This window comes from Rhinolophus hipposideros (genome assembly GCF_964194185.1).
Source record: "Rhinolophus hipposideros genome assembly, chromosome: 4".
Taxonomy (NCBI): Eukaryota; Metazoa; Chordata; class Mammalia; order Chiroptera; family Rhinolophidae; genus Rhinolophus; species Rhinolophus hipposideros.
Genome location: NC_138050.1, coordinates 6,604,616 through 6,624,462, shown reverse-complemented (window position 1 = coordinate 6,624,462; position 19,847 = coordinate 6,604,616). Strand labels below are relative to the sequence as shown.

Genomic DNA, 19,847 nt, shown 5'->3' with positions numbered 1-19,847 from the left:
TGTTACCTTCACATCAAAAAAAATTACTACACTGATTTTGCATATTTCTAAAACCACACAGATTCCCCCCCCCACACACACACACACAGACACATTCAGTCTTCCATGGCTTTAGTGAAATAGATCAGAAGTTTACATTTTAGATTGGGGTGCAGTGTTTCCCTTGAAAGACTGAAAAGACTAATAGTAAACACATGCTATTTCTGGATATTTAACAGAGCGGTACAATAACAAGTCCAGAATGTTTATTTTATCAGTTATATCACCTGGGGGAAGGAAACTACAAGTATTAATAGACGTTAAGAAGCTTAGACTGAGTTTCCAAATCTAAACAGAGGTCAAGGCTGAGAAAATGTAGTGGGGGGCCCTGGAGACCCCTGTCCCCACACCTGCTGACTGGCCTGTAAAGTTGTGCCTGCTGCAAGTTTTTGAGACATGAATCCTTCACTCTTCCTGATGGCACTTTGCTTGGAAATAACCTCAGCTGCTCCAAAAGTTGATGGAAATTTAGATGCACATGGCACCAGTGGAAGGCAACACGTGGGAGCGAATGAGGAAGTAGAGAGCCAGACTATGGGAAAGATTGAACCGCACAATCAGAAACACTGCCGGAGGAAACATCTTCACCATGGCAACGGATGCCTTTGATTACATGGCCAGTGAAGAATTCAAGCGGGTGATGAATGGCCTTCAAAACCAGAAGCACAAGAGGGGAAAGTGCGCTGAGAACCTCTCTTACTGAGTTCCCCCCATCTGTGGATTGGAGCGAGAAAGGCTATGTAACTCGTGTGAAGGATCAGGGTCTGTGTGGTTCTTGCTGGGCTTTTAGTGCCTTTGGTGCCCTGGAAGGACAAACGCTCCGGAAAACTGGCAAACTTATTGCACTGAGTGAGCAGAACCTGGTGGACGGCATCCCTCACTAGGGATGCAGTGGTGGCTACATGGATTATGCCTTTCAGTATGGACAACGGAGGCCTGGGCTCAGAGGAATCCTATCATCATGCAAGGGTTGAATTCTGCAAATACAAGCCCGAGGATTCTGCCGCCAATGACACTGCCTTTGTGAACATCCATAACCAGGAGAAGTCCCTTATGAAGGCAGTGGCAAGTGTGGGGTCCATCTCTGTTGGTATAGATGCAGGCCAGGATACCTTCCAGTTCTAGAAAGAAGGCCTTCATCATAATCCAGACTGTAGCAGTGAAGACCTGGATTTTGGTGTTCTGATGGTTGGCCATGGCATTGAGGGAGCAGACTGGGTAACAATAAGTGTGGGCTTGTCAAGAAGAGTTGGGGTACAGATTGGGGCATGCATTTTATCTTCAAACTGGCTAGACCTATTGAATGAGATAAAACACTTGAATCATTGATGATCCAAGTTGTGATTCAAATTCTGTGACATTTTGCACCGGTAAAATGTTAACACTTCTTTAATTTCTGCTGTAAACAGTTTTGTGTGATTGACTTGCCTAATAACTTACAAATTTTCATATTTTAAAAGGATGTATAAAGTTTTACCTTTTAAAATAAAACTTAATTTCAAAGTAAAAAGCAAAAAGGAAAATGTAGTGGATCTTTGCTCTCTCTCTTCCCTTCCTCCCTTCCTCCCTTCTTCTCTTCCCACCTCCCTCCTTTTCCTTCTTCCCTTCTTTCTTTCCTTTCTTCCTTCCTTCCTTCCTTCCTTCCTTCCTTCCTTCCTTCCTTCCTTCCTTCCTTCCTTCCTTCCTTCCTTCCTTCCTTCCTTCCTTCCTTCCTTCCTTTTCTGACTTTCTATAAGTTAAAGACCAACCCCCCACACACACACACGCGCGTGCACACACGCACGCACGCATCGTTACTAGCTCCAAACATTTTTTCCCCTCAATGATAACAACTCCCCATCCACTCTCTAGTCACTTCATAATCATGTAGCTTTCGTCTTTGACTTTAATTTTGTTTAGCTAGACAGATACATTTTTCTTAGTTTTCAGAAGGCAATTTATATACTTTCCAAGAAAAATATTTGTTGGTTGGGGGATCAAATTAAAAAGGTAGAGAAAAATTTTTCTTTTAAAAATCTAAATCTAAATTCCCAGAGATTTTTTTTTAAGTGCTATGTGGAAAAACCAGAGACATGGACAACTGAGTCAGAAAGTGATTCAGAAGAGCTGGGCTCTAAAAATGAAGAAATTTAGGAAAAATTAGGCAATTAATTTTGCTTTTATTCTCCTTTTTATGTATGCCAAGAGTGTAACAGTAAAAAAAAAAAAAAGTCTAAATAAGTGGAAAAGAGTTCTTACAATGAGTATAAAAAATTATAAATGATATGAACACTTTTTTTCTTAGTATTACAAAAAATAACAGTGTATCTTAATGGCATCTTATATTTGATGAAATATAATAATCCAATCCAGATAGTAATTTTGAATATAAAGATCTTCTAAAATATATTGTATGAATGAAGTTGTTATATATTTCTATAGGTAGATTAAAAATATTAAAATGCTTAATTATAGAATAATATCTGAAAGATCTTTCTTTGGAAAGTCATTATTTACTAAATAGACTTGACAATAATTTGAAATATTATTGTGTGTCCTAAAATATTTCTATTAGCTTACTTAGCATTTACAATTCCATGCTCTCTCCCCTCTCCCTCAGCTCATTTTACCTCCTAGAGAAAACAATTCTCTGATATGGCCATTATTAGATCTGATGTCCATTCACAAACTGTATAACTATGGCAGGCCACAGCTTCCCTGTTTCTTCACCAATAAGGCTACTTTCAGCTCTAACCATGTTTCTAACTCTAAAAAGTCTGAATTCAACTGATAGTCATTATTTTTAGGCTGAGAAAAGGCAAAATATTTGGCATTGAGATACCTCACAAACAATAGTGACACGAAAACCATACCAAAAGATAATAGGAGCAGAGATGATATTCTTCTAACCCTGTTATAATTTTAGTAGGCCTTGCTCTAAATTTAATTAGCCATTATATTATTTACTCATTAATTTGACAGATATTTATTGAAAGCTTTTTGTGCACCAAGCACTGAGCTAAATAGAAACAGTCCTTGTTCTCATGGAGTTTATGGCCCAGTAGGATAGACAAACATTCAACAAATAACTTATCATTATAAATTATGATGTATGCTAAAAGGGAGAAAGTATAAGCTGCTAATGAGAGACTACAGCTACAGCTGCTAATGAAGACCTAATTTAAATTGGATGGTAAGGGAAGGCCTCTCTGAGGAGATTTTAACTGAGACCTACAGAAGGATTTGCACAAGTTAGTTGGACAGAGTGTGTGTGTGTGTGTGTGTGTGTGTCTGTGTGTTGGGGTGGGGGTTTGCATTCCAGGCAGAGGAAATGGTGTGTACAAAGACCTTGAAGTAGAAAAGAGTTTGGTATGCCAAGGAACTCAAGTAAGGCCAGTGGGGCTATACTAACAGGAGATGAGGTAGAGTGTGTACCATTCAGGGCTTTGATGATCATGCCCAGGACTTTAGATATACACTGAATTCAACAGGAAATGTTTTAATGGGGGTGCGTAGGGTGTGGCTTGATCCTCTATTTACAATTCTTACTTTTTATTTAGTTTTTCCCCAGCCATATCAGGATATAGTTGACATATAACATTGTGTACGTTTAAGGCACACGATATGATGATTTGATACATGTATATATCATGAAACGATGACCACAGTTAGGTTAGTTAACACATCCATCACCTCAGATAATTATGTTTTTTGCACGTGTGTGGTGAGAACATTTAAGATGTACTTTCTTAGCAATTTTAAAGCATATAATACAGCATTTTTAACTATAGTTACCACATTGAACATCAGATCCCCAGAACTTATTCATCTTGTAACTGGAAGTTTGTACCCTTTGACAATTTATGTTTTTAAAATGTTGATTGGTTGCTGTTTATAGAATGGATTCCATAGGGTAAAGTAGGAGGTTAACAGAATCCTCGAGGAGAGAGGTGATGATCTGAACACGGGCCGTGGCAGTGATGAGGAAGAGAAGAGAGGAGATGTATTTTGAAGGTAGAGTGAAGGGAGTTAGGGAGAAGGAGTGCTCAGGATGATTCCCTGAGAAAACTGGGTGTTTGGAGATGCCCTTTACTAAGATGGGAAAGGCCAGCAGAGGAAGAAATTTGGAGAACTAGTGAGAATGCAGTTCTAGACGATGTACGATAGAAATGTCTGTGAAAATTTAAGTGATACTGTCAGGTAAGCATTCTGACATACATGTCAAGAGGTCACACTGAAGCTATACATTTGGGGGCCACCAGTTTACAGATGTTGTCATTGATTTCTAGTTTAATTCCACTGTGATTAGAGACTATATATGAAGTCTGATGAGTAAGTTCGTGAACTCATCCGAGAAAAAGTGCTACATACCTCATTGTTGAATATCACTATGGTCACCTTCAAAGTACTCCTCTTGGGAAGCTATGCACCGATGCTAGTGCCTCATCTACCTTTCAAAGTAACTTTGGAACTCTTTTTCTGGAATGACCATCAGAGCTGTCATTGTATTACCCTTGATGTCCTCAATGTCATCAAAATGTGTTCCTTTCAATATTTCCTTTATCTTTGGGTAAAGAAAGAAGTCATTGGGGGCCAGATCAGGTGAGTAGGGAGCTTGTTCCAATATAGTTATTTGTTTACTGGCTAAAAACCCCCTGACAGACAGTGCTGTGTGAGCTGGTGCATTGTCGTGATGCAAGAGCTATGAATTGTTGGTGAAAAGTTCAGGTCGTCTAACTTTTTCATGCAGCCTTTTCAGCACTTCCAAATAGTAAACTTGGTTAACTGTTCGTCCAGTTGGTACAAATTCATAATGAATAATCCCTCTGATATCAAAAAAGGTTAGCAACATCTTTTTGACTCTTGATTTGGACTGATGGAACTTCTTTGGTTGTGGAGAATTGGCTGACTTCCACTGTGTACTTTGATGCTTTGTTTCAGGGTCGTATTGGTATACCCAGGTTTCATCACCAGTAGCAACACGGCCCAAAACATCATCTTTCCTCTCCAAAAGGTCTTGGCAAACTTCAACTCTCCTTTGCTTTTTTCCATTGGTGAGCTCCCTTGGGACCATTTTTGCACACACCTTTCTCATGGTATGCGTCTCACAGTCAGCTGACGCTTTTGATGCACAATTTGATGAATTTTTGCAATCTTTTCATCAGTTCTTCTTGTTACTGGCCGCCCTGACCGCTCTTCATCAGTGACTCGTTCTTTCCCCTCAGAAAAACATTTAATCCATTTGTCCACTGCCGTTTTCTTCATGGCATTATCCCCATAAACTTGGACTAACATGTCCCTGATTTCATGTCCACTCTTGCCAAGTTTAACAAGAAATTTAATGTTTGTTTGTTGCTCTAATTCAAGCTCAGACATTCTCGTGACAACACTCAAAAACACGCAACAATAATAATGAACACCACTCAGCAAGACACCACTACACATTGACACGAACACCGCTGTGAGACACTGATATACCAAACACTGAGGTGTTTGTACAGTGTTGCTAATATAAACGCACAGTGGCAAGTTTGTGAACTTAATTGTCGCATCTTGCATGATTTCAATTCTTTAGAATTCAGTGAAAGCTGCTTTATGGTTCAGCGTATGGTCAGTTTTATAAATGTTCTGTATGCACTTGAGAAGAATATATATTCTGCCACTGCAGGTACAGTGCATAACAGGGCAAATTTGTTAATCATATTTGCATTTTCTGCATCCTTACTGATTTTGTCTGCTTAGTCTATCAGTTATTAAGATATGTGTTTAAATTTTCCATTTTGATTGTGAATTTGTCTGTTTTCTCTTTTTAGTTTGGGCAATTTTGCATTATCTATTTTGAGTATATGTTATATGTGTACAAATTTGGAACTGTTAAATCTTTTTGGTGACTTTATCTCTACAAGTACTTCCTGTTGTGTTTGTGTTATACACGTTTTCCCATTGTTTTACTTGCAATTTTCTGATTCTTACTTGCAATTTTCTACAGCATATTGGAGTAGAGTATATTTTCCAAAGATGGTTTGATGATATTTCCCATCCCACGTGCTCTTCTAGAAACCACTGCCTCATCAAGAGGTAGAGTATTTCCCAACCCCTTGAATCTGGGTGAGTGGGTGCCTGCTTCCATGATTAAGCTGTAGTGGAAGTGATGCTATGTGACTTCCCTCTGGGAACCCGGCACCATGCTGTAAGGAAGCCCAAGCAGCCCATGTTGAAGGATCAGGCGGAGCAGAACTGAGACTCTTGGCTCAGTCCTGGGTGGTCTCCTGTGACAACTAGCATCAACTTGCGGGCCGTGTGAGACACTTGAAAATGGATCTCCAGCTACCAGACAAGATGTCCCAGCTGACTGCATGGGGCAGAGATGAGCCATTTCTTAAAAAAAACTACCACAATTGCAGACTCATGAGGAGACATTAATTACTGCTGTGGTTTTCTGCCACTAAGTTTTGGTGTGGCTTCTTATTCAGCAATAGATCAGCAGTAGAATAAAACCTTATGGATGGATTAGCTGTATTGTTCTGGATTATCTGGAATTAGTTCTTTGATGGGATTGGGTTTAAAGGTATTAATTACCCCATTTCCACTGGTAATGGGGGCACATGTTAACTGACCCATTGAATTGGGGGTTGAGACCGCACTGGCCATATTTAGCTATTCATGTCTGTAAATCACAGAAGGGAATTATTTTAGTAGCTGGGGTGACTAATCCTAACTATGGAGGGGAAACTGGATTGGTAGGACACAAAGAGGTAGGGAGTATGTCTGGAATGGAGATCCCGTGGGGCATTTCGGAGTGTTCCCTTGTCTAGCAATTAAAGTCAAGGGCAAACTACAACTTCCCAAAACAGGCAGAACTGCTAAAGGCCCAGACCCTTCAGGGATGAAGGTTTGGTTCACCTCAACAGATAAGGAGTCATAAACGGCCAAAAGTGCTTGCTGAAGGTCAAGGGAATATGGAATGGGTATTGGAGAAAGAATATAAACAGCCATGACCGTGTGATTACGTTGAAGAAACAGTGTTGGAACAGCTATTTCTTCTTTTGATTTGAATATATTTGTGTATATTAACTTTTTCCTCTCTTCTCTGATTCCCGTACCGTTTAACATAATATTTGCTAATAGTAAGTTGCAGGATATCAATAGGAGTGTGTGTGTGATTCAGATAGGAGTGAAATTCACCCAAAGATCGACAAAGAGACTTTGTATCCCCCTTTGGGAGGAGGGTTGCTTGTTTTAAGTTTATGAAGGTTAGGGCATCATCTTAGTTGGAACCGTGTCTTTGCTATCGTTTTCACTGTTAAGTTAAAAACATTGAAAGAAAAAGCATGCTTTGTGCTCCATCAAATTAGCTCAACTGGAACTTGTATTTAGCGGAATTTACTTCCCAGGGTGGTTCTTTGTTGGTGCCGCGCACAGTGGAGGGCCCGGGGCACTGCCGTCTCTGACGCTGCGCAAGCTGCCCTGACTGCTGTGGGGAAGCACCAGGCCCCAAGTGCCTCCAGCGTCTTCTCTCAGCTTTGATGATTTCTGGGAGAACGCAGAATTCCTCAGAAAGACGTGGGATCTAGTCTTTCCTGAATCCGGGTGTCCTTTTAGGCTCCACTTTGCCCTGTTCGTGTTCATACCCAGCACCCCTTCCACACTACTGGCCGACCCCCCACGAAAGGCAGACATCAGCGCTGCATAGATGCCCCGGATTGTGTCAGACCTAAAGCAGACCCCTTGTTCTTTATTACTCACGGTGGTTGTGCTTCTCTGAACCCTGATACACACGTCTTCTTCTTCCCTTAATCCAACCTGATTTTTTTTCCTGCCCACTCAGGGGCCTGGGCAGCTGGAGCGCAGACTAATCTTTATGGGCAGGCTGAGTGCTTGTCTTCAGTAGGGCACTGCCGATATGTGCAGAAAGTACTTTCATTGGTTGAGCAGCTGTTAACTTTCTTGTTTGCATTTAGGTCAACATAAAAAATCCCAAATGAACTGCATTAGTCAGATCCTTGCTTTATACTAGGTAACGTGAGGGTGTTAAAAGACTGTGCAAGAGACAAAGCTGCTTGCTTCCAGGAGCATCATTTTAATTTTACTAGTGGCATGTCTTAAGAGTCTTTCTGTAAGACAGTATTTTTTTAAGCAAGTCTCCTGATTTCAAGCTTTTCATCAGAGTGTAAACTAGAAAATCTGCACGGAAACAAATATCTGACCTTTGAAATGATTAATTTCAAATGATTAATATTGAACTATATTGAATATAGAACTCTGATATTTAAAATTATAATGAGCACATTACACATAGTACAAATATTAAAGTGATTTTCTGGAATAGGGTGCTTAACCAATAGAAACGGTGGCAGTGGGCTTTGCTAAGTTAAAGGTACTTCTGTAGGCTGGTAGTAGCTGTGTATGGGGAGAACAACAATGTACTTGATTATCAGTGTTACTTCCAAGTATAATTAATATTAAAATCATAGAATCTCACAGGAATATAATGAGAGTCTTTAAGTCCTTTGAAAACTTGTAAACTAAGAGAGCACATTGCTTTTACTACCACAGTGACTCAAATATCTGTGCAATATATACAAGTATATAAGTATGATGACAGGGATGAAAGACTATGTCTTCTAAAAGAAAGGTCACAGATAAACACGAAAAAATCTTTTAACATAGCAGTCATTTATAACTGCCACAAACAGGAAGGCTTTTGTTTTTAGTGCACCAAAAATTTGTCAAAACGAGATTAACACTAGGCAGTTGCTAATAACCTTGTAAAGAATTAGAGAGATGAATTTAGCACATAAGACATAGAACTTTATGAATATATAATATATAAAGGCGGTTTTAAACTTCGTTTCTGGGACTCAAAAATAGTCCATCTTCACTTATCCACATGCAGTTTCCACTCTAGACTGCCTTGGGTGACAATTTTTAAACGCAGGCTACTGCTATCAGTAACACAATACCAACCACTCAGAAAATGTGAAGTTTTCCCAATTATTGGTACTTAATATGAATTAATATTAACATTAGATTTTCAGCAATCTGTTGCTGGAGAAATGTTGCTGGAGGCCACCCAGACAAAAAATAATTCTCGCACTGTATCCCAAAGCACATATAATTGATGAATTACTTGCAGTTTTGGATGAAATCTTCATCAGCATGAGAATGATTTACAGTTGACTGAAAATTTATTTTCAGTTAAGGATACTCAAGAGTGAACCCTTCCTAAAGAGACAGGCCTACTATAGGAGTAGACAGTTGCCTACAAAATGTGGTTTTAGGAGATATGAAATGTGTGAAAAGTGAGACCTTCAGATAATTTTTATCTGCATCATGTCTTTTTCATTCAACAATAGATCTTAGAGAACATTAGATGAACATTTAGGTTATTTCCAATTTGACTATTATCATCACTGCCTCAAATGAATACTGTTATGCATGCCTCCTTGAGCACAAACGTTTTTCTAGGGGGGGATACCACGTGTGGCACTGTTGGGCCGTAGGGTATATTTAAAAATTTTATAGCTCTGGCTGAGTGGCCCTCCGAAGTGGCTTATCAGTTAGCCCTCTTCCCAATTGTTTGTTCCTGGGATTTTAAAACACAAACACATTTTTGGTTTTAACTACACAAGGTTCAGAACAGAAAGGAATAGATACCTTAAAAATCATTTCAATATGAGACTTTACATATTCATATACTAAAAGGAGAGTCAGAAGAGAGAAGATGCTGAATGGACCATGACTAGATTCCTGGGGAATGGTAGGGGGAGTTCAGAGCACGAGAGAAGGTTAGTCCTAGATAGAAGGGGCTCCTGTTCTAATAAGTTAGGACAGTGCTTTCTTTCTATGGATGTATGAAGTAGAAAGCGAGGTAGAAGGGTTGGGATGGGGGGAGTCAAGAATGTGGACAAATTTTAAAAATGGGTGATAGAAGGAAATGAGGAGCGTATGATTAGGACAGTGTTTCTCAATGCGTGTTCAAGGAACACTAACTCCACCATGTAATTAGAGGAAAACATGTTCTGTGTAAAACATTTTGTAAATTCTGCATATTAGATCCTGCTTTTAGGGAATTACAACATATGACACATTGAAGGCTCTGAAAAATAAGTGAAGTAAATAAAATTGCTTAATTCAGTGTTTCCCAACCTCTCTCAACAATAGAATCTTTTTCTTTGTGTACTACGAATTAATATACTGTTGAACCAGTCCTCCATGAAATATACCTTGAGAGAATACCATACTAGTGAAAATTAGAAGAAATGGCCAAGTGTCCAGCTTGTCTTCATAAAATTAATTTATTTGAAAACCAAACCTAAAATACAGAGAACAATTTAACAAACATCCATGCACTCATTTCTCAGAATTAAAAGGTTAAGAAGGAGTTACAGGAAATTTTAATGCTTACTTCCTACTAAAGAAATAATATATGTTCATGATACAAATTTGGAAAGTAGAGGAAAAAATAGGAAAAACTAACTTTGTCATCTTACCACCTTAGCAAAACCAATGTTAATCTTTTGAGGAAGTTACTCTAATCTTTATTTCTATTAGGTTTTTTTTTTATTGTTACATCATTACAATAATACAGCATATATAATTTTGTATAATGTTAAATATTTACTTGTATCATAAGCACTGTTGCATTTTCATAGTTATCATTTTTAATAGCTGCATAATATCCCAACTGGGCAGTCTACTATTTAAACATTCCCCTTGCTTTTAGAATTTTGGTGGTTTGTGCAACTTTTTCTGTTCTTGGCTTTCATATGTAATATTGCAATAAGCACATGGAGCATAAAACTTATTTATAGTTATTTTCTTGGGATTTATTTGCCAAGTAGAATAATAACAGTTCAAAGACAATGCACATTTTAAAAGTTTTTGAAAAAAACACTGCTAACTTGTTTGTGCAATGTATTAAAGTGCCTGTTTGCTGTTTCCCCCAATCTAATTCAGGTTTCATTTTTGTTAGCATTGGTCAATTTTTCCAGTTGATGGAGATTTACAAATCCTAATCTGTCATTTATTGAACTATCTATCTCTACTGGCTTTGCAATATACTGCAGAACTGCTAAATATACTATACATTTCTTCATCTAGGCAGTAGATACCATTTTTCCCCCCCATAAAAATAGGCTAAAGACAGAGTCCAAAAGACGGCCGTACAGATCATGTTGACATGTATCAATTTATCAATACTCTTTGGATATTGTTCTTGGAGCTCCAAAGCCAGCTTTATTAATATTCTGATTATGACTAATCAAAGAGTACCGAAGTCACCTAACTCTAGTATCTTAGCCTACTTTTCTCCATCTTGTTCACAAGGATTTAATAGAAAAAGTTTCTCAAATGTAGTACTGAGGGATGATTTATCTTTGGCGTTTTCCTCATTGTTCTCAGTAACTCTTGAGGACACAGGCTATATCTTACACATTCTTGTATATCAGAGCCAAGAACAGAACTCGCTTGGTAAATAGTACATAGTAGATTCCCAATAAAGGTTTGAATGACATGCTTAATTTGGCACAAACTTAATGCATCTCTGTTGTCTCACCATACACACCTCTTTCCAAGCCATCAATAGACATGTATGTTCATTCAGAAATGGCAAAATGTGTAACGGAAAGAGCATGTTTTGTAACTAGAAGTCATAAGTTTAAGTAAGTCCTTCCTGGCATTGCAATTTACAAGCTGGTAATTTTGTGTAATTCCAGGCCTTACTCGGTTTGTTCACTTACAAAATGGTGATAACCTATCTTCATTTTCTTGACTTTTTATAACTATGTCATTTCTTGACTTTTTAAAAACCCTGTAATAACTTTCTACTGCACTCAAGAAAAAGTCCAACCCTTTCACATGCATTATAAAGAATTTTGCGATATAGTCCCTGCTCAATTCTGCACTATCACTATGCTAACAATCTAATCTCTCTTTCACCGCAGGGCCTTTTGTACAAGCTGTTTGTTTTGCCCAGAATGCTCTTTCTTGCACTCTTATATGTTGACTACTACTAGCAGTGATACTAGTAATGTCAATAGCTACAACCCATTGAATTCTTACTAAACAGGGGACACTTTATTAGTTTATACTTTATGAAATAGGTTCTATTATCTGTTTCACACATAAGGCACAGAGAAGTGAAGCAACTTACCCAGAGTAACACAGCTATCACGTACGGGTCCTGGGTTACAAACTCAGAGCTGTCTGAATTGAAGGTGGAAATTCTCAACTCCTGCTATTAAGGTACCAACTTTATCCACCAAGTATAACACCTGTAAGATCTTCGAATAGTCAATGTGATAGGTTAGCAGTTAAGACATTGGTTTATAATCACCGGTGTACTTTCTGCTTCCTTGATCTAGGATAAACAAGCCATTTGAACTCAGACAAGACTGTATCCTTTTGCGTCTTGTATACTTTTGCATGCCCAACACCCAGTATAGTTCCTGGTACACGTAATGGGCATTAATAAATATTTGTTGAATAAGTAAATATGGGAACATGTTTATAAACAAAGACAACACAATGTTATTATTTTCTAATGTAACGAAGGACCATCACCAGGCTTACCACGTTGTGGTCTATGGAATCCAGTTTTCCTCTTTTTTGCAGTATGGCACACTTGCTTATGTCTGTTCTTCTGTAGCCTGTTTGAACACACTGCCAACAAACATCCCCCCTTAATAACTGCAATACAGCCTTTGAGAAAATCTTTTGGAGGATAAAAACTAAAAACGTTAAAATTATTTCCCTTCAGAGCAATTCTTGAAAATTCCTGAAATTTTTTTTTTTTTTTAATATAGCAGAGCACAATATCAGAGATCGCTTGGGGAAAAATTATCTTTTAGAAATGAATTTCAAATTAAGACAGGCTGATTGGAGACAAGCAACCTAGTACATTTATGCACAAAACCTTCCCGTGCTGCCTAAGCAGTGCTGTCAGCAGGTGGCATCTTATTTTCCGTATTTTACTGAAGGCTTTTCAGTAGCAGAGAAACAGGCGCTGCACTGAGCGAAAGGTTTGTGCGTATCAACCTCTCTTCGTTCAATTTTTTGATAAAACCTCCAGAAGTCAAAGTAATCAGTCTTCTAGTTATCACCTTCAAAAGATAGGAAAAAAAGCTGGATGGTGAAACAAGCGGGAAAGGAAGTGTGGCAAGCAGGATGAAACTTCTTCAAATAGAGCACGGGCTTGGGTTCCGTTCCCAGGTGCGGCCGCTCAAATTGACCGTTTGAGTTCTGTTAATTTTGTCCTTTCCATCAAAAATTGGCACCTGGCTTTATAAAAGGATACACAAAAGAGGAAAGGGAGAACTTCACCACCCGAATCAGCCTCCGGGAACGCCACCACCGACCTCCGGTCCCACCGCCGCCCGCGCGCGGATGCCCCGGGGGCCGGACGCCGGGCCAGGCATCCCCCTCGCGTTCCCGCTACCCACAAGCCCCCGCGCCTCGGCGCGCACGCGCAGCGGCGACGGTCGTCTCAGGAAGAGGAAAATGGAATAAACAAGTCGGAGGAACCAGAGCGCGAGAGAGCGAGTGGAGGCAGAATTTAAAAATAAACCGGCCCCTCCGCCCTCCCCACCCGTTGGCGGCCGCCGCTCTCCCTCCCCTAGCCTGCGCCCTCGAAGTCCCCGTCTGGGCCCGGGCGCCCACCCCGTCGTCCCGCGCGGCCCCTTTAAGAAAAGAGAACGAGAGTGAGTGAGAGAGAATCCCAACTCTCCCCCTCCCCTCCCCTCCTGGTACCCCCTCCTCCCTCCCCTCCCCTCCCCCCGCTCCCCGGGCGGCTCCGGCTCCCGCAGCGGGACAGACCCACCCGCCCGGGCTTTTATCCGGCACCGGCAGCGTCCTCTTTCCCTCCCTGGTCTATGGTGGCGGCGGCTCGTCGGGCGGCGGCGGAAGACGAGGCTGCGGCGTTGCCATGAACAGTGGCGGCGGCCTCCCGCCCCCCTCGGCCGCCGCCTCCCCTTCCTCCTCCTCGCTGGCGGCGGCAGTGGCGGTGGTGGCCCCGCCGGGGGTCGGGGGTGTCCCCGGCGGGGCGGCGGCGGGAGTGAAGCTGAAGTACTGCCGCTACTACGCTAAGGATAAGACTTGCTTCTACGGGGAGGAGTGTCAGTTCCTGCATGAGGACCCGGCCGCGGGAGCTGCCCCGGGCCTCGGCCTCCATAGCAACAGCGTCCCCCTGGCCCTGGCGGCCGCGCCGGGCGCCGGCTTCCCCCCCGGAGCCGTCCCGGGCGGGGGAGCCGGGCCGCCCCCGGGGCCCAAGAAGACGGACCTGGGAGGTCCGGGGGCTGGAGCCGCAGCCGGCGGAGCGGGCAGCAGCGGGATACTCGATGGACCGCGGCTGGCAAGTGAGTGGGGCTCGGACGGGGAGGGCGGCCTCGGCCTCGGGGCGGCGGCGGACGGAAGGCCCGGGGCCGACGGGGCCGGATGCGGCCGGCAGCCGGGCGGGCGCGCGGGCCCCCCGCCTTCCGCGGCGGTCTCCGAGGCCTAGGCCGGGCCCGAGTCCGCCTGCCTTCTTCCTGCTTTCCCTCCCCACGGCCTCGGGCGAGCCGGCGGTGAGGGGAGGCGGGGTGCCCGGGAACGTGGGTGGGTGGGTGGACGGGGGCGATGGGAGTGGGGGGCGGGGAGGAAGGGGGATGGGTCGTGGCGTGCGGTGTGCGAGAAAGGGGGTGTCGTTTCCGGGGGGTGTGGCAAGGGGCTGGGTTTGCGGGCACATGTGTTTTGCGTGCCCGTGTGGAGCGGTGTCTGCCGAGTGTTGAGGTTCCCTAGTGGGTGTGTGTGGGCAGGGGGCGGGAGGTGAGGGCGGGCCTACGGCTTCCTGCAGGAGGGTGAAAGGACGGAGAAAGTTTGTCTACCGCGTAGGGAAGGAAGATTTTCCAGGCAAGAAATGCTTTCGAAGGATTAGGGGTGAACGGACAGCAGCTTTTATAGTGTTCAGGTTTAGCTGAGTAGGAATTTCACGAGACTTGCATTTTAACAGGTTTCTCCAAAGCTGGAATAAGATTGCAGGGTGTCAGTAGGGATCATAATCTTATCCAACTTTATATCCCGCACACTCTTAGCATGTGTCACGTGCAGCGAACATTTGTGTGCGACTGAGCGCTTGAGTTTAGAAATCTTAGGTCTGTTACTATTTTTTTACAGTTATTTGTTATTTATTCACTTGCCGCTTTTTAGTTATTTGTGAATACAGTTCACAATTATAATTGTTTAAGTGTAACCTATTTTACTGAATGTTGCCTTTAAGGAAGAAGTAGGGCAGGTTTACTTTTCTCATTTCTGAATATATCGAGCATTTCTAAACCAAATGGGAAACTCCTACTTTTTGGGAAATTCTAAAGTTTTTGGGTCATAAAATAATTTGATAGGCAACTTGAACGTCAGAACAGTTCTGTCTTTTTTATTTTAAACTACAAATGAATTTGAAGTTGTAGCACTTAACTTGCTCTATGGGGATCATTAAGTTTTTCCCAGAGATTAGGGTGTATGCGTTTTTTTAAGATTGTGTTTCTTTTTCTGGGATGGGCTTGACTTTAATGCCTATATATTGGTGAGGTTGATATGCTAAGGTTAATTTGTAACAGAATGTTTTGTAAGAAATGGTTACATTATTTGTGGAATTTTATCACCTTTGAGCAGCACCTTTGCATTTTCAGGATAAACTTACTGAATGTGAGAGTTGTGACTCAAATTAAGAGTAATGTTTCAGTAGTAAGCAATGAAACTGAACAGTAGTTTTTTTATTTACAGAAAGAGGCACTTTCAAAAATGCTGGTATTTTGATTTAATGTTATCTTTCTAGGATTTTCTGATACACAGAATAGTAGATTTGGGACATGAAAGACAGGCGAAGATGGGAGATGGAGAAAAAACACTGCAATGGCTCAAAGATGGGAAATCATTTCATAAATCAGAAAAGGAAAGTAATTGGGATATAGGGTCTTGAGAGGACAAGCAGTTAATGCAAGGAAGGTATTTTAAGATTAATATTTAGTCATGTAACAATTATTTGATTAAATAGCTGAGTTATGTATGTGGATTCTTTAGCCTTGCTTTAACTTGACTGGTGAAGCCTAACGCTCCTGTTTTCTGCTATAGGTAACTCTCAGTAGTACCTAGATTGTGACTCCTTATGGGTGAGATAAAATTGCTTTATATCTGTGAGTGGCAAGTAAAACTGCTCAGGAATCAACACAGAAGAGGACTGTGTTGGTGATTTAATGGCTACTTTGAATTTTTACGCTTAATTGGTTAATTTTTAGTCTACTTTCTATCTTGAATGTATTCTTAAACTGTATCTTTTGAGACAGGCTTGATTTGTTAAATAAGTCTGTGAGGCAATAGGAAGTAGGTCCAAGATGGCAGCTTAGGAGGATGCTGAACTACCCATGAACACACGGAATATGTATCTATTATATAGAGCAGTTCCTCCTGAGATAACTGAGGGCCAGTTGAACAGCTTCTGCATTATAAACGAGAGAGAGAGAGAGAGAGAGAGAGAGAGAGAGAGAGAGAGAGAGACACACTATCTGAGATCAAGAGATCGCATAGAGGAGATTGGGGAACTTGAAGAACTCTCGGGATCTGAGGGAACAATCCAGAAGTGGAGAAGCCGGTGAGCACCATTGGTTACATTCTGCCTCCACCTGGATAGTGCAAGTGGACGTTCTATCCAGGTGCTCTGGCCAACCTGCAAGGCAGCAGTAGTGCATTCCCAGACACCCCTCTTGGAGGTAGCTCCACCGGGAACAACAGGGCAAGGTAGAGTGTGTCTCCCTCCCTCCCCCCATTCAGTGGATTAAATAGGACACTGCAGTCCCGTGCACCAGGCTGCCCCATGCAGATTCAGCAGGGTGCTGAAGTGGGGGGACCCTGGCCTACCCTGACCCCATTCTGGCCACAGACAGCTGGAACGGGCTACCACACATGTATGCACACAAGGCTGCCCCGCCCTGAACCTGCTCTTTCTGGCCAGGCGGCACCCCAGGTGCTAAATGTGCCCTCCCCCACTCCAACCACCTGCCAAAACCACCTGGCACACAGTCTACACAGAGGCCGCTTCTATACAAGACCAACTTTTTCAATATTGGGAGAATTAGAGATTTCATCGAATTCGTAAGAGAAACACAGGAAGTCAAATAAAATGAGAAGACAGAAATGTATTCCAAATGAAGGAAAAAACTTAGGAAAAAACCCTAATGAAATGGAGATAAGTAATTTGCCTGATAAAGAATTTAAATAAACAGTCATAAGTATGCTCACCAAACTTGAGCGTAGGATAGAGGAACTCCGAGAGAACTTCAACAAAGAGTTAAAAAATATAGTAACCAGTCAGAGCTGAAGAATACAATAACTGAATTAAAAATACACTAGAAGTAATCAACAGCTGATTGGAGCCACCTGGAAGATAGAATAGTGGAAATCATCCAATTAGATCAACAACAAACAAGTTTTTAAAATCAGGATAGTGAAGAAACCTCTGGGACAATATCAAGTGCACTAACATTCTCGTTATAGAGATCCCAGGAGAAGAGAGAAAAAGGGGGAGAAAGTATGTTTGAAGAAATAATGGCTGAAAACTTCTCTAATGGGGGAAGGAAACAGACATACGGTTCCAGGAAGCACAGCGAGTTCCAAACAAGATGAACCCAAAGAGGCCCACACCAAGACGTAATCAAAATGGCAAAAGTTAAGGTTAAAGAGGTAATCTTGAAGGCAGTGAGAGGAAAACAAGTCACATACAAGCGGGACCCTGCCCCGCCCCCCCATCAATAAAGTTAATAAGGCTGATTTCTCAGCAGATACATTACAGGCCAGAAGGGACTGGCAGGAAATATTTAAAGTGCTGAAAGAAAATCCTAGAATACGAGGTCCGGCAATTCAGCTCTCGAACTCATCCTAGAAAAAGTGCTCCATACCTCATTGCTGAATATCACTATGGTCACCTTCGAAGTACTCCCCTTGGGAAGCTATACACCAACGCCAGAGCCTAGTCCACCCTTCAAAGTAATTTTGGAACTCTTTTTCTGGAATGGCCAATGGCCATTAGAGCTGTTGTATTTCCTTGATGTCCTGAATGCCATCAAAATATCTTCCTTTCAATATTCCTTTATTTTCAGGTAAAGAAGTCATTGGGGGCCAGATGAGGTGAGTAGGGAGGGTGTTCCAATACAGTGATTTGTTTACTGGCTAAAAACTCCCTCACAGACAGTGTCATGTGAGCTGGTGCATTGTCGTGATGCAAGAACCATGAATTGTTGGTGAAAAGTTCAGGTTGTCTAACTTTTCCACACAGCCTTTTTTGCACTTCCAAATAGTAAACTTGGTTAACTGTTTGTGCAGTTGGTAGAATTCATAATGAATAATCCCTCTGATATCAGAAAAGGTTAGCAACATCGGTGCAACAAGTTCGTGAAATTGTCACACCTCGTACTCTACCCAATAAGGTTATCATTCAGAATTTAAGGAGAATTTCCCAGACAAGTAAAAATTAAGGGAGTTCACCACCACTAAAATGGCTTTACAAGAAATGTTGAGGGGTCTTCTTTAAGCAGGAAAGTCCATAACCAGAAGTAATAAAATACATGAAAGGAAATAAATCTCATAGGTAAAGGCAAATATTGAATTAACACAATGAATTGGCCATTTAAACAACTAGTATTATACAATAAATAGGGGGTACACAAAACAAAAAGGTCTAAAATATGACATTAAAGACAAAGTGTGGAGGGGTATATAAAAACATGGTGCTTTGAAATGTGTTTGAATTTGAATGTATATCAGCTTAAAATAGATTGCTATAGATAATAGATGGATATATATGAACCTCATGGTAATATAAAACAAAACCTACAAAAAATACACAACACACACGTACACACACAAAGAGAAAGGAACCCAAACAAAACGCTAAAGAAAACAAGCAAACCAAAAGGAAAGAAGAAACGAACAGAACTACAAAAACAACCAACAATGAACCGAATGGCAACATATACATATCAATAATTAAATGTAAATGGACTAAATGCTCCAATCAGAAGACAGGGTGACTGAATGGAGAAAGGAAAACAAACCCATCTACATGCCTCCTACAAGAGTCTTGTTTCAGGTGGAAAGATGGAAAGTGAAGGGATGGAAAAAGATATTCTATGCAAATAGAAATGAAAAAACAAGCTGGGATAGCAATACTCACATCAGATACACCCTGACTTCAAACTGTATTACAAAGCTAAAATAATCAAAACAGCATGGTATTGACATAAAAACAGATAGATCATTGGAAACTAACAGCCCAGAAATAAACCCTTGCTTATATGGTCAATCTATAACCCAGGAAGAAAGAATATAAAATGGAGAAATCATGGTCTCTTCAGTAAGTGGTGTGGGGAAGACTGGACAGATGAATACAAAAAAAATGAAAGTGGATCACCATATACAAATATAAACTGAAATGGATTAAAGACTTAAATGTAAGACCACAAACTGTAAAACTCTTAGAAGAAAATGTAGGTAGTAAACTCCATGACATTGGTCTTAGTAGCATCTTTCTGGATAAGTTTCGTCGAGCAAGGGAAACAAAAGCAAAACTAAACAAATGGGACCACATCGAACTAAAAAGTTTATGCACAGTAGAAAAAACCATCAACAAAACTAAATGGAGAGAAGATATTCACAAATGATATATCCAGTAAGGGGTTAATGTCCAATATACAGAGGATACCAAAAAATATCCACATTTTAAGAAAGGAAGAAACTGTTGAAATTGTAATACAATGATTGTAATTCATTTGATTAACGCCATCTTTTGAGCGACCATCATACTG

General features: G+C 41.2%; 1 protein-coding gene and 1 pseudogene across 8 annotated transcripts in view; both read left to right on the top strand.

Annotated features, from left to right (window-relative positions):
* Positions 1–435: 435 nt before the first annotated feature.
* LOC308496612 (procathepsin L-like) lies at positions 436–13,726 on the top strand (annotated as a pseudogene). Its single transcript has 2 exons — positions 436–1,293; positions 13,311–13,726. The product of its transcript is annotated as a procathepsin L-like (transcript).
* A 93-nt stretch (positions 13,727–13,819) lies between these two features.
* PAN3 (poly(A) specific ribonuclease subunit PAN3) overlaps positions 13,820–19,847 on the top strand; it is a 134,898-nt gene continuing 128,870 nt past the window's right edge. For all 7 annotated transcript variants that reach the window (XM_081046013.1, XM_081046012.1, XM_081046011.1 and 4 more), the window contains exon 1: positions 13,820–14,372. In XM_081046013.1, coding sequence (XP_080902139.1) covers positions 13,943–14,372 — 430 coding nt within the window. In that variant the 5' untranslated portion in view covers positions 13,820–13,942. The remainder of the gene's footprint in view (positions 14,373–19,847) is intronic.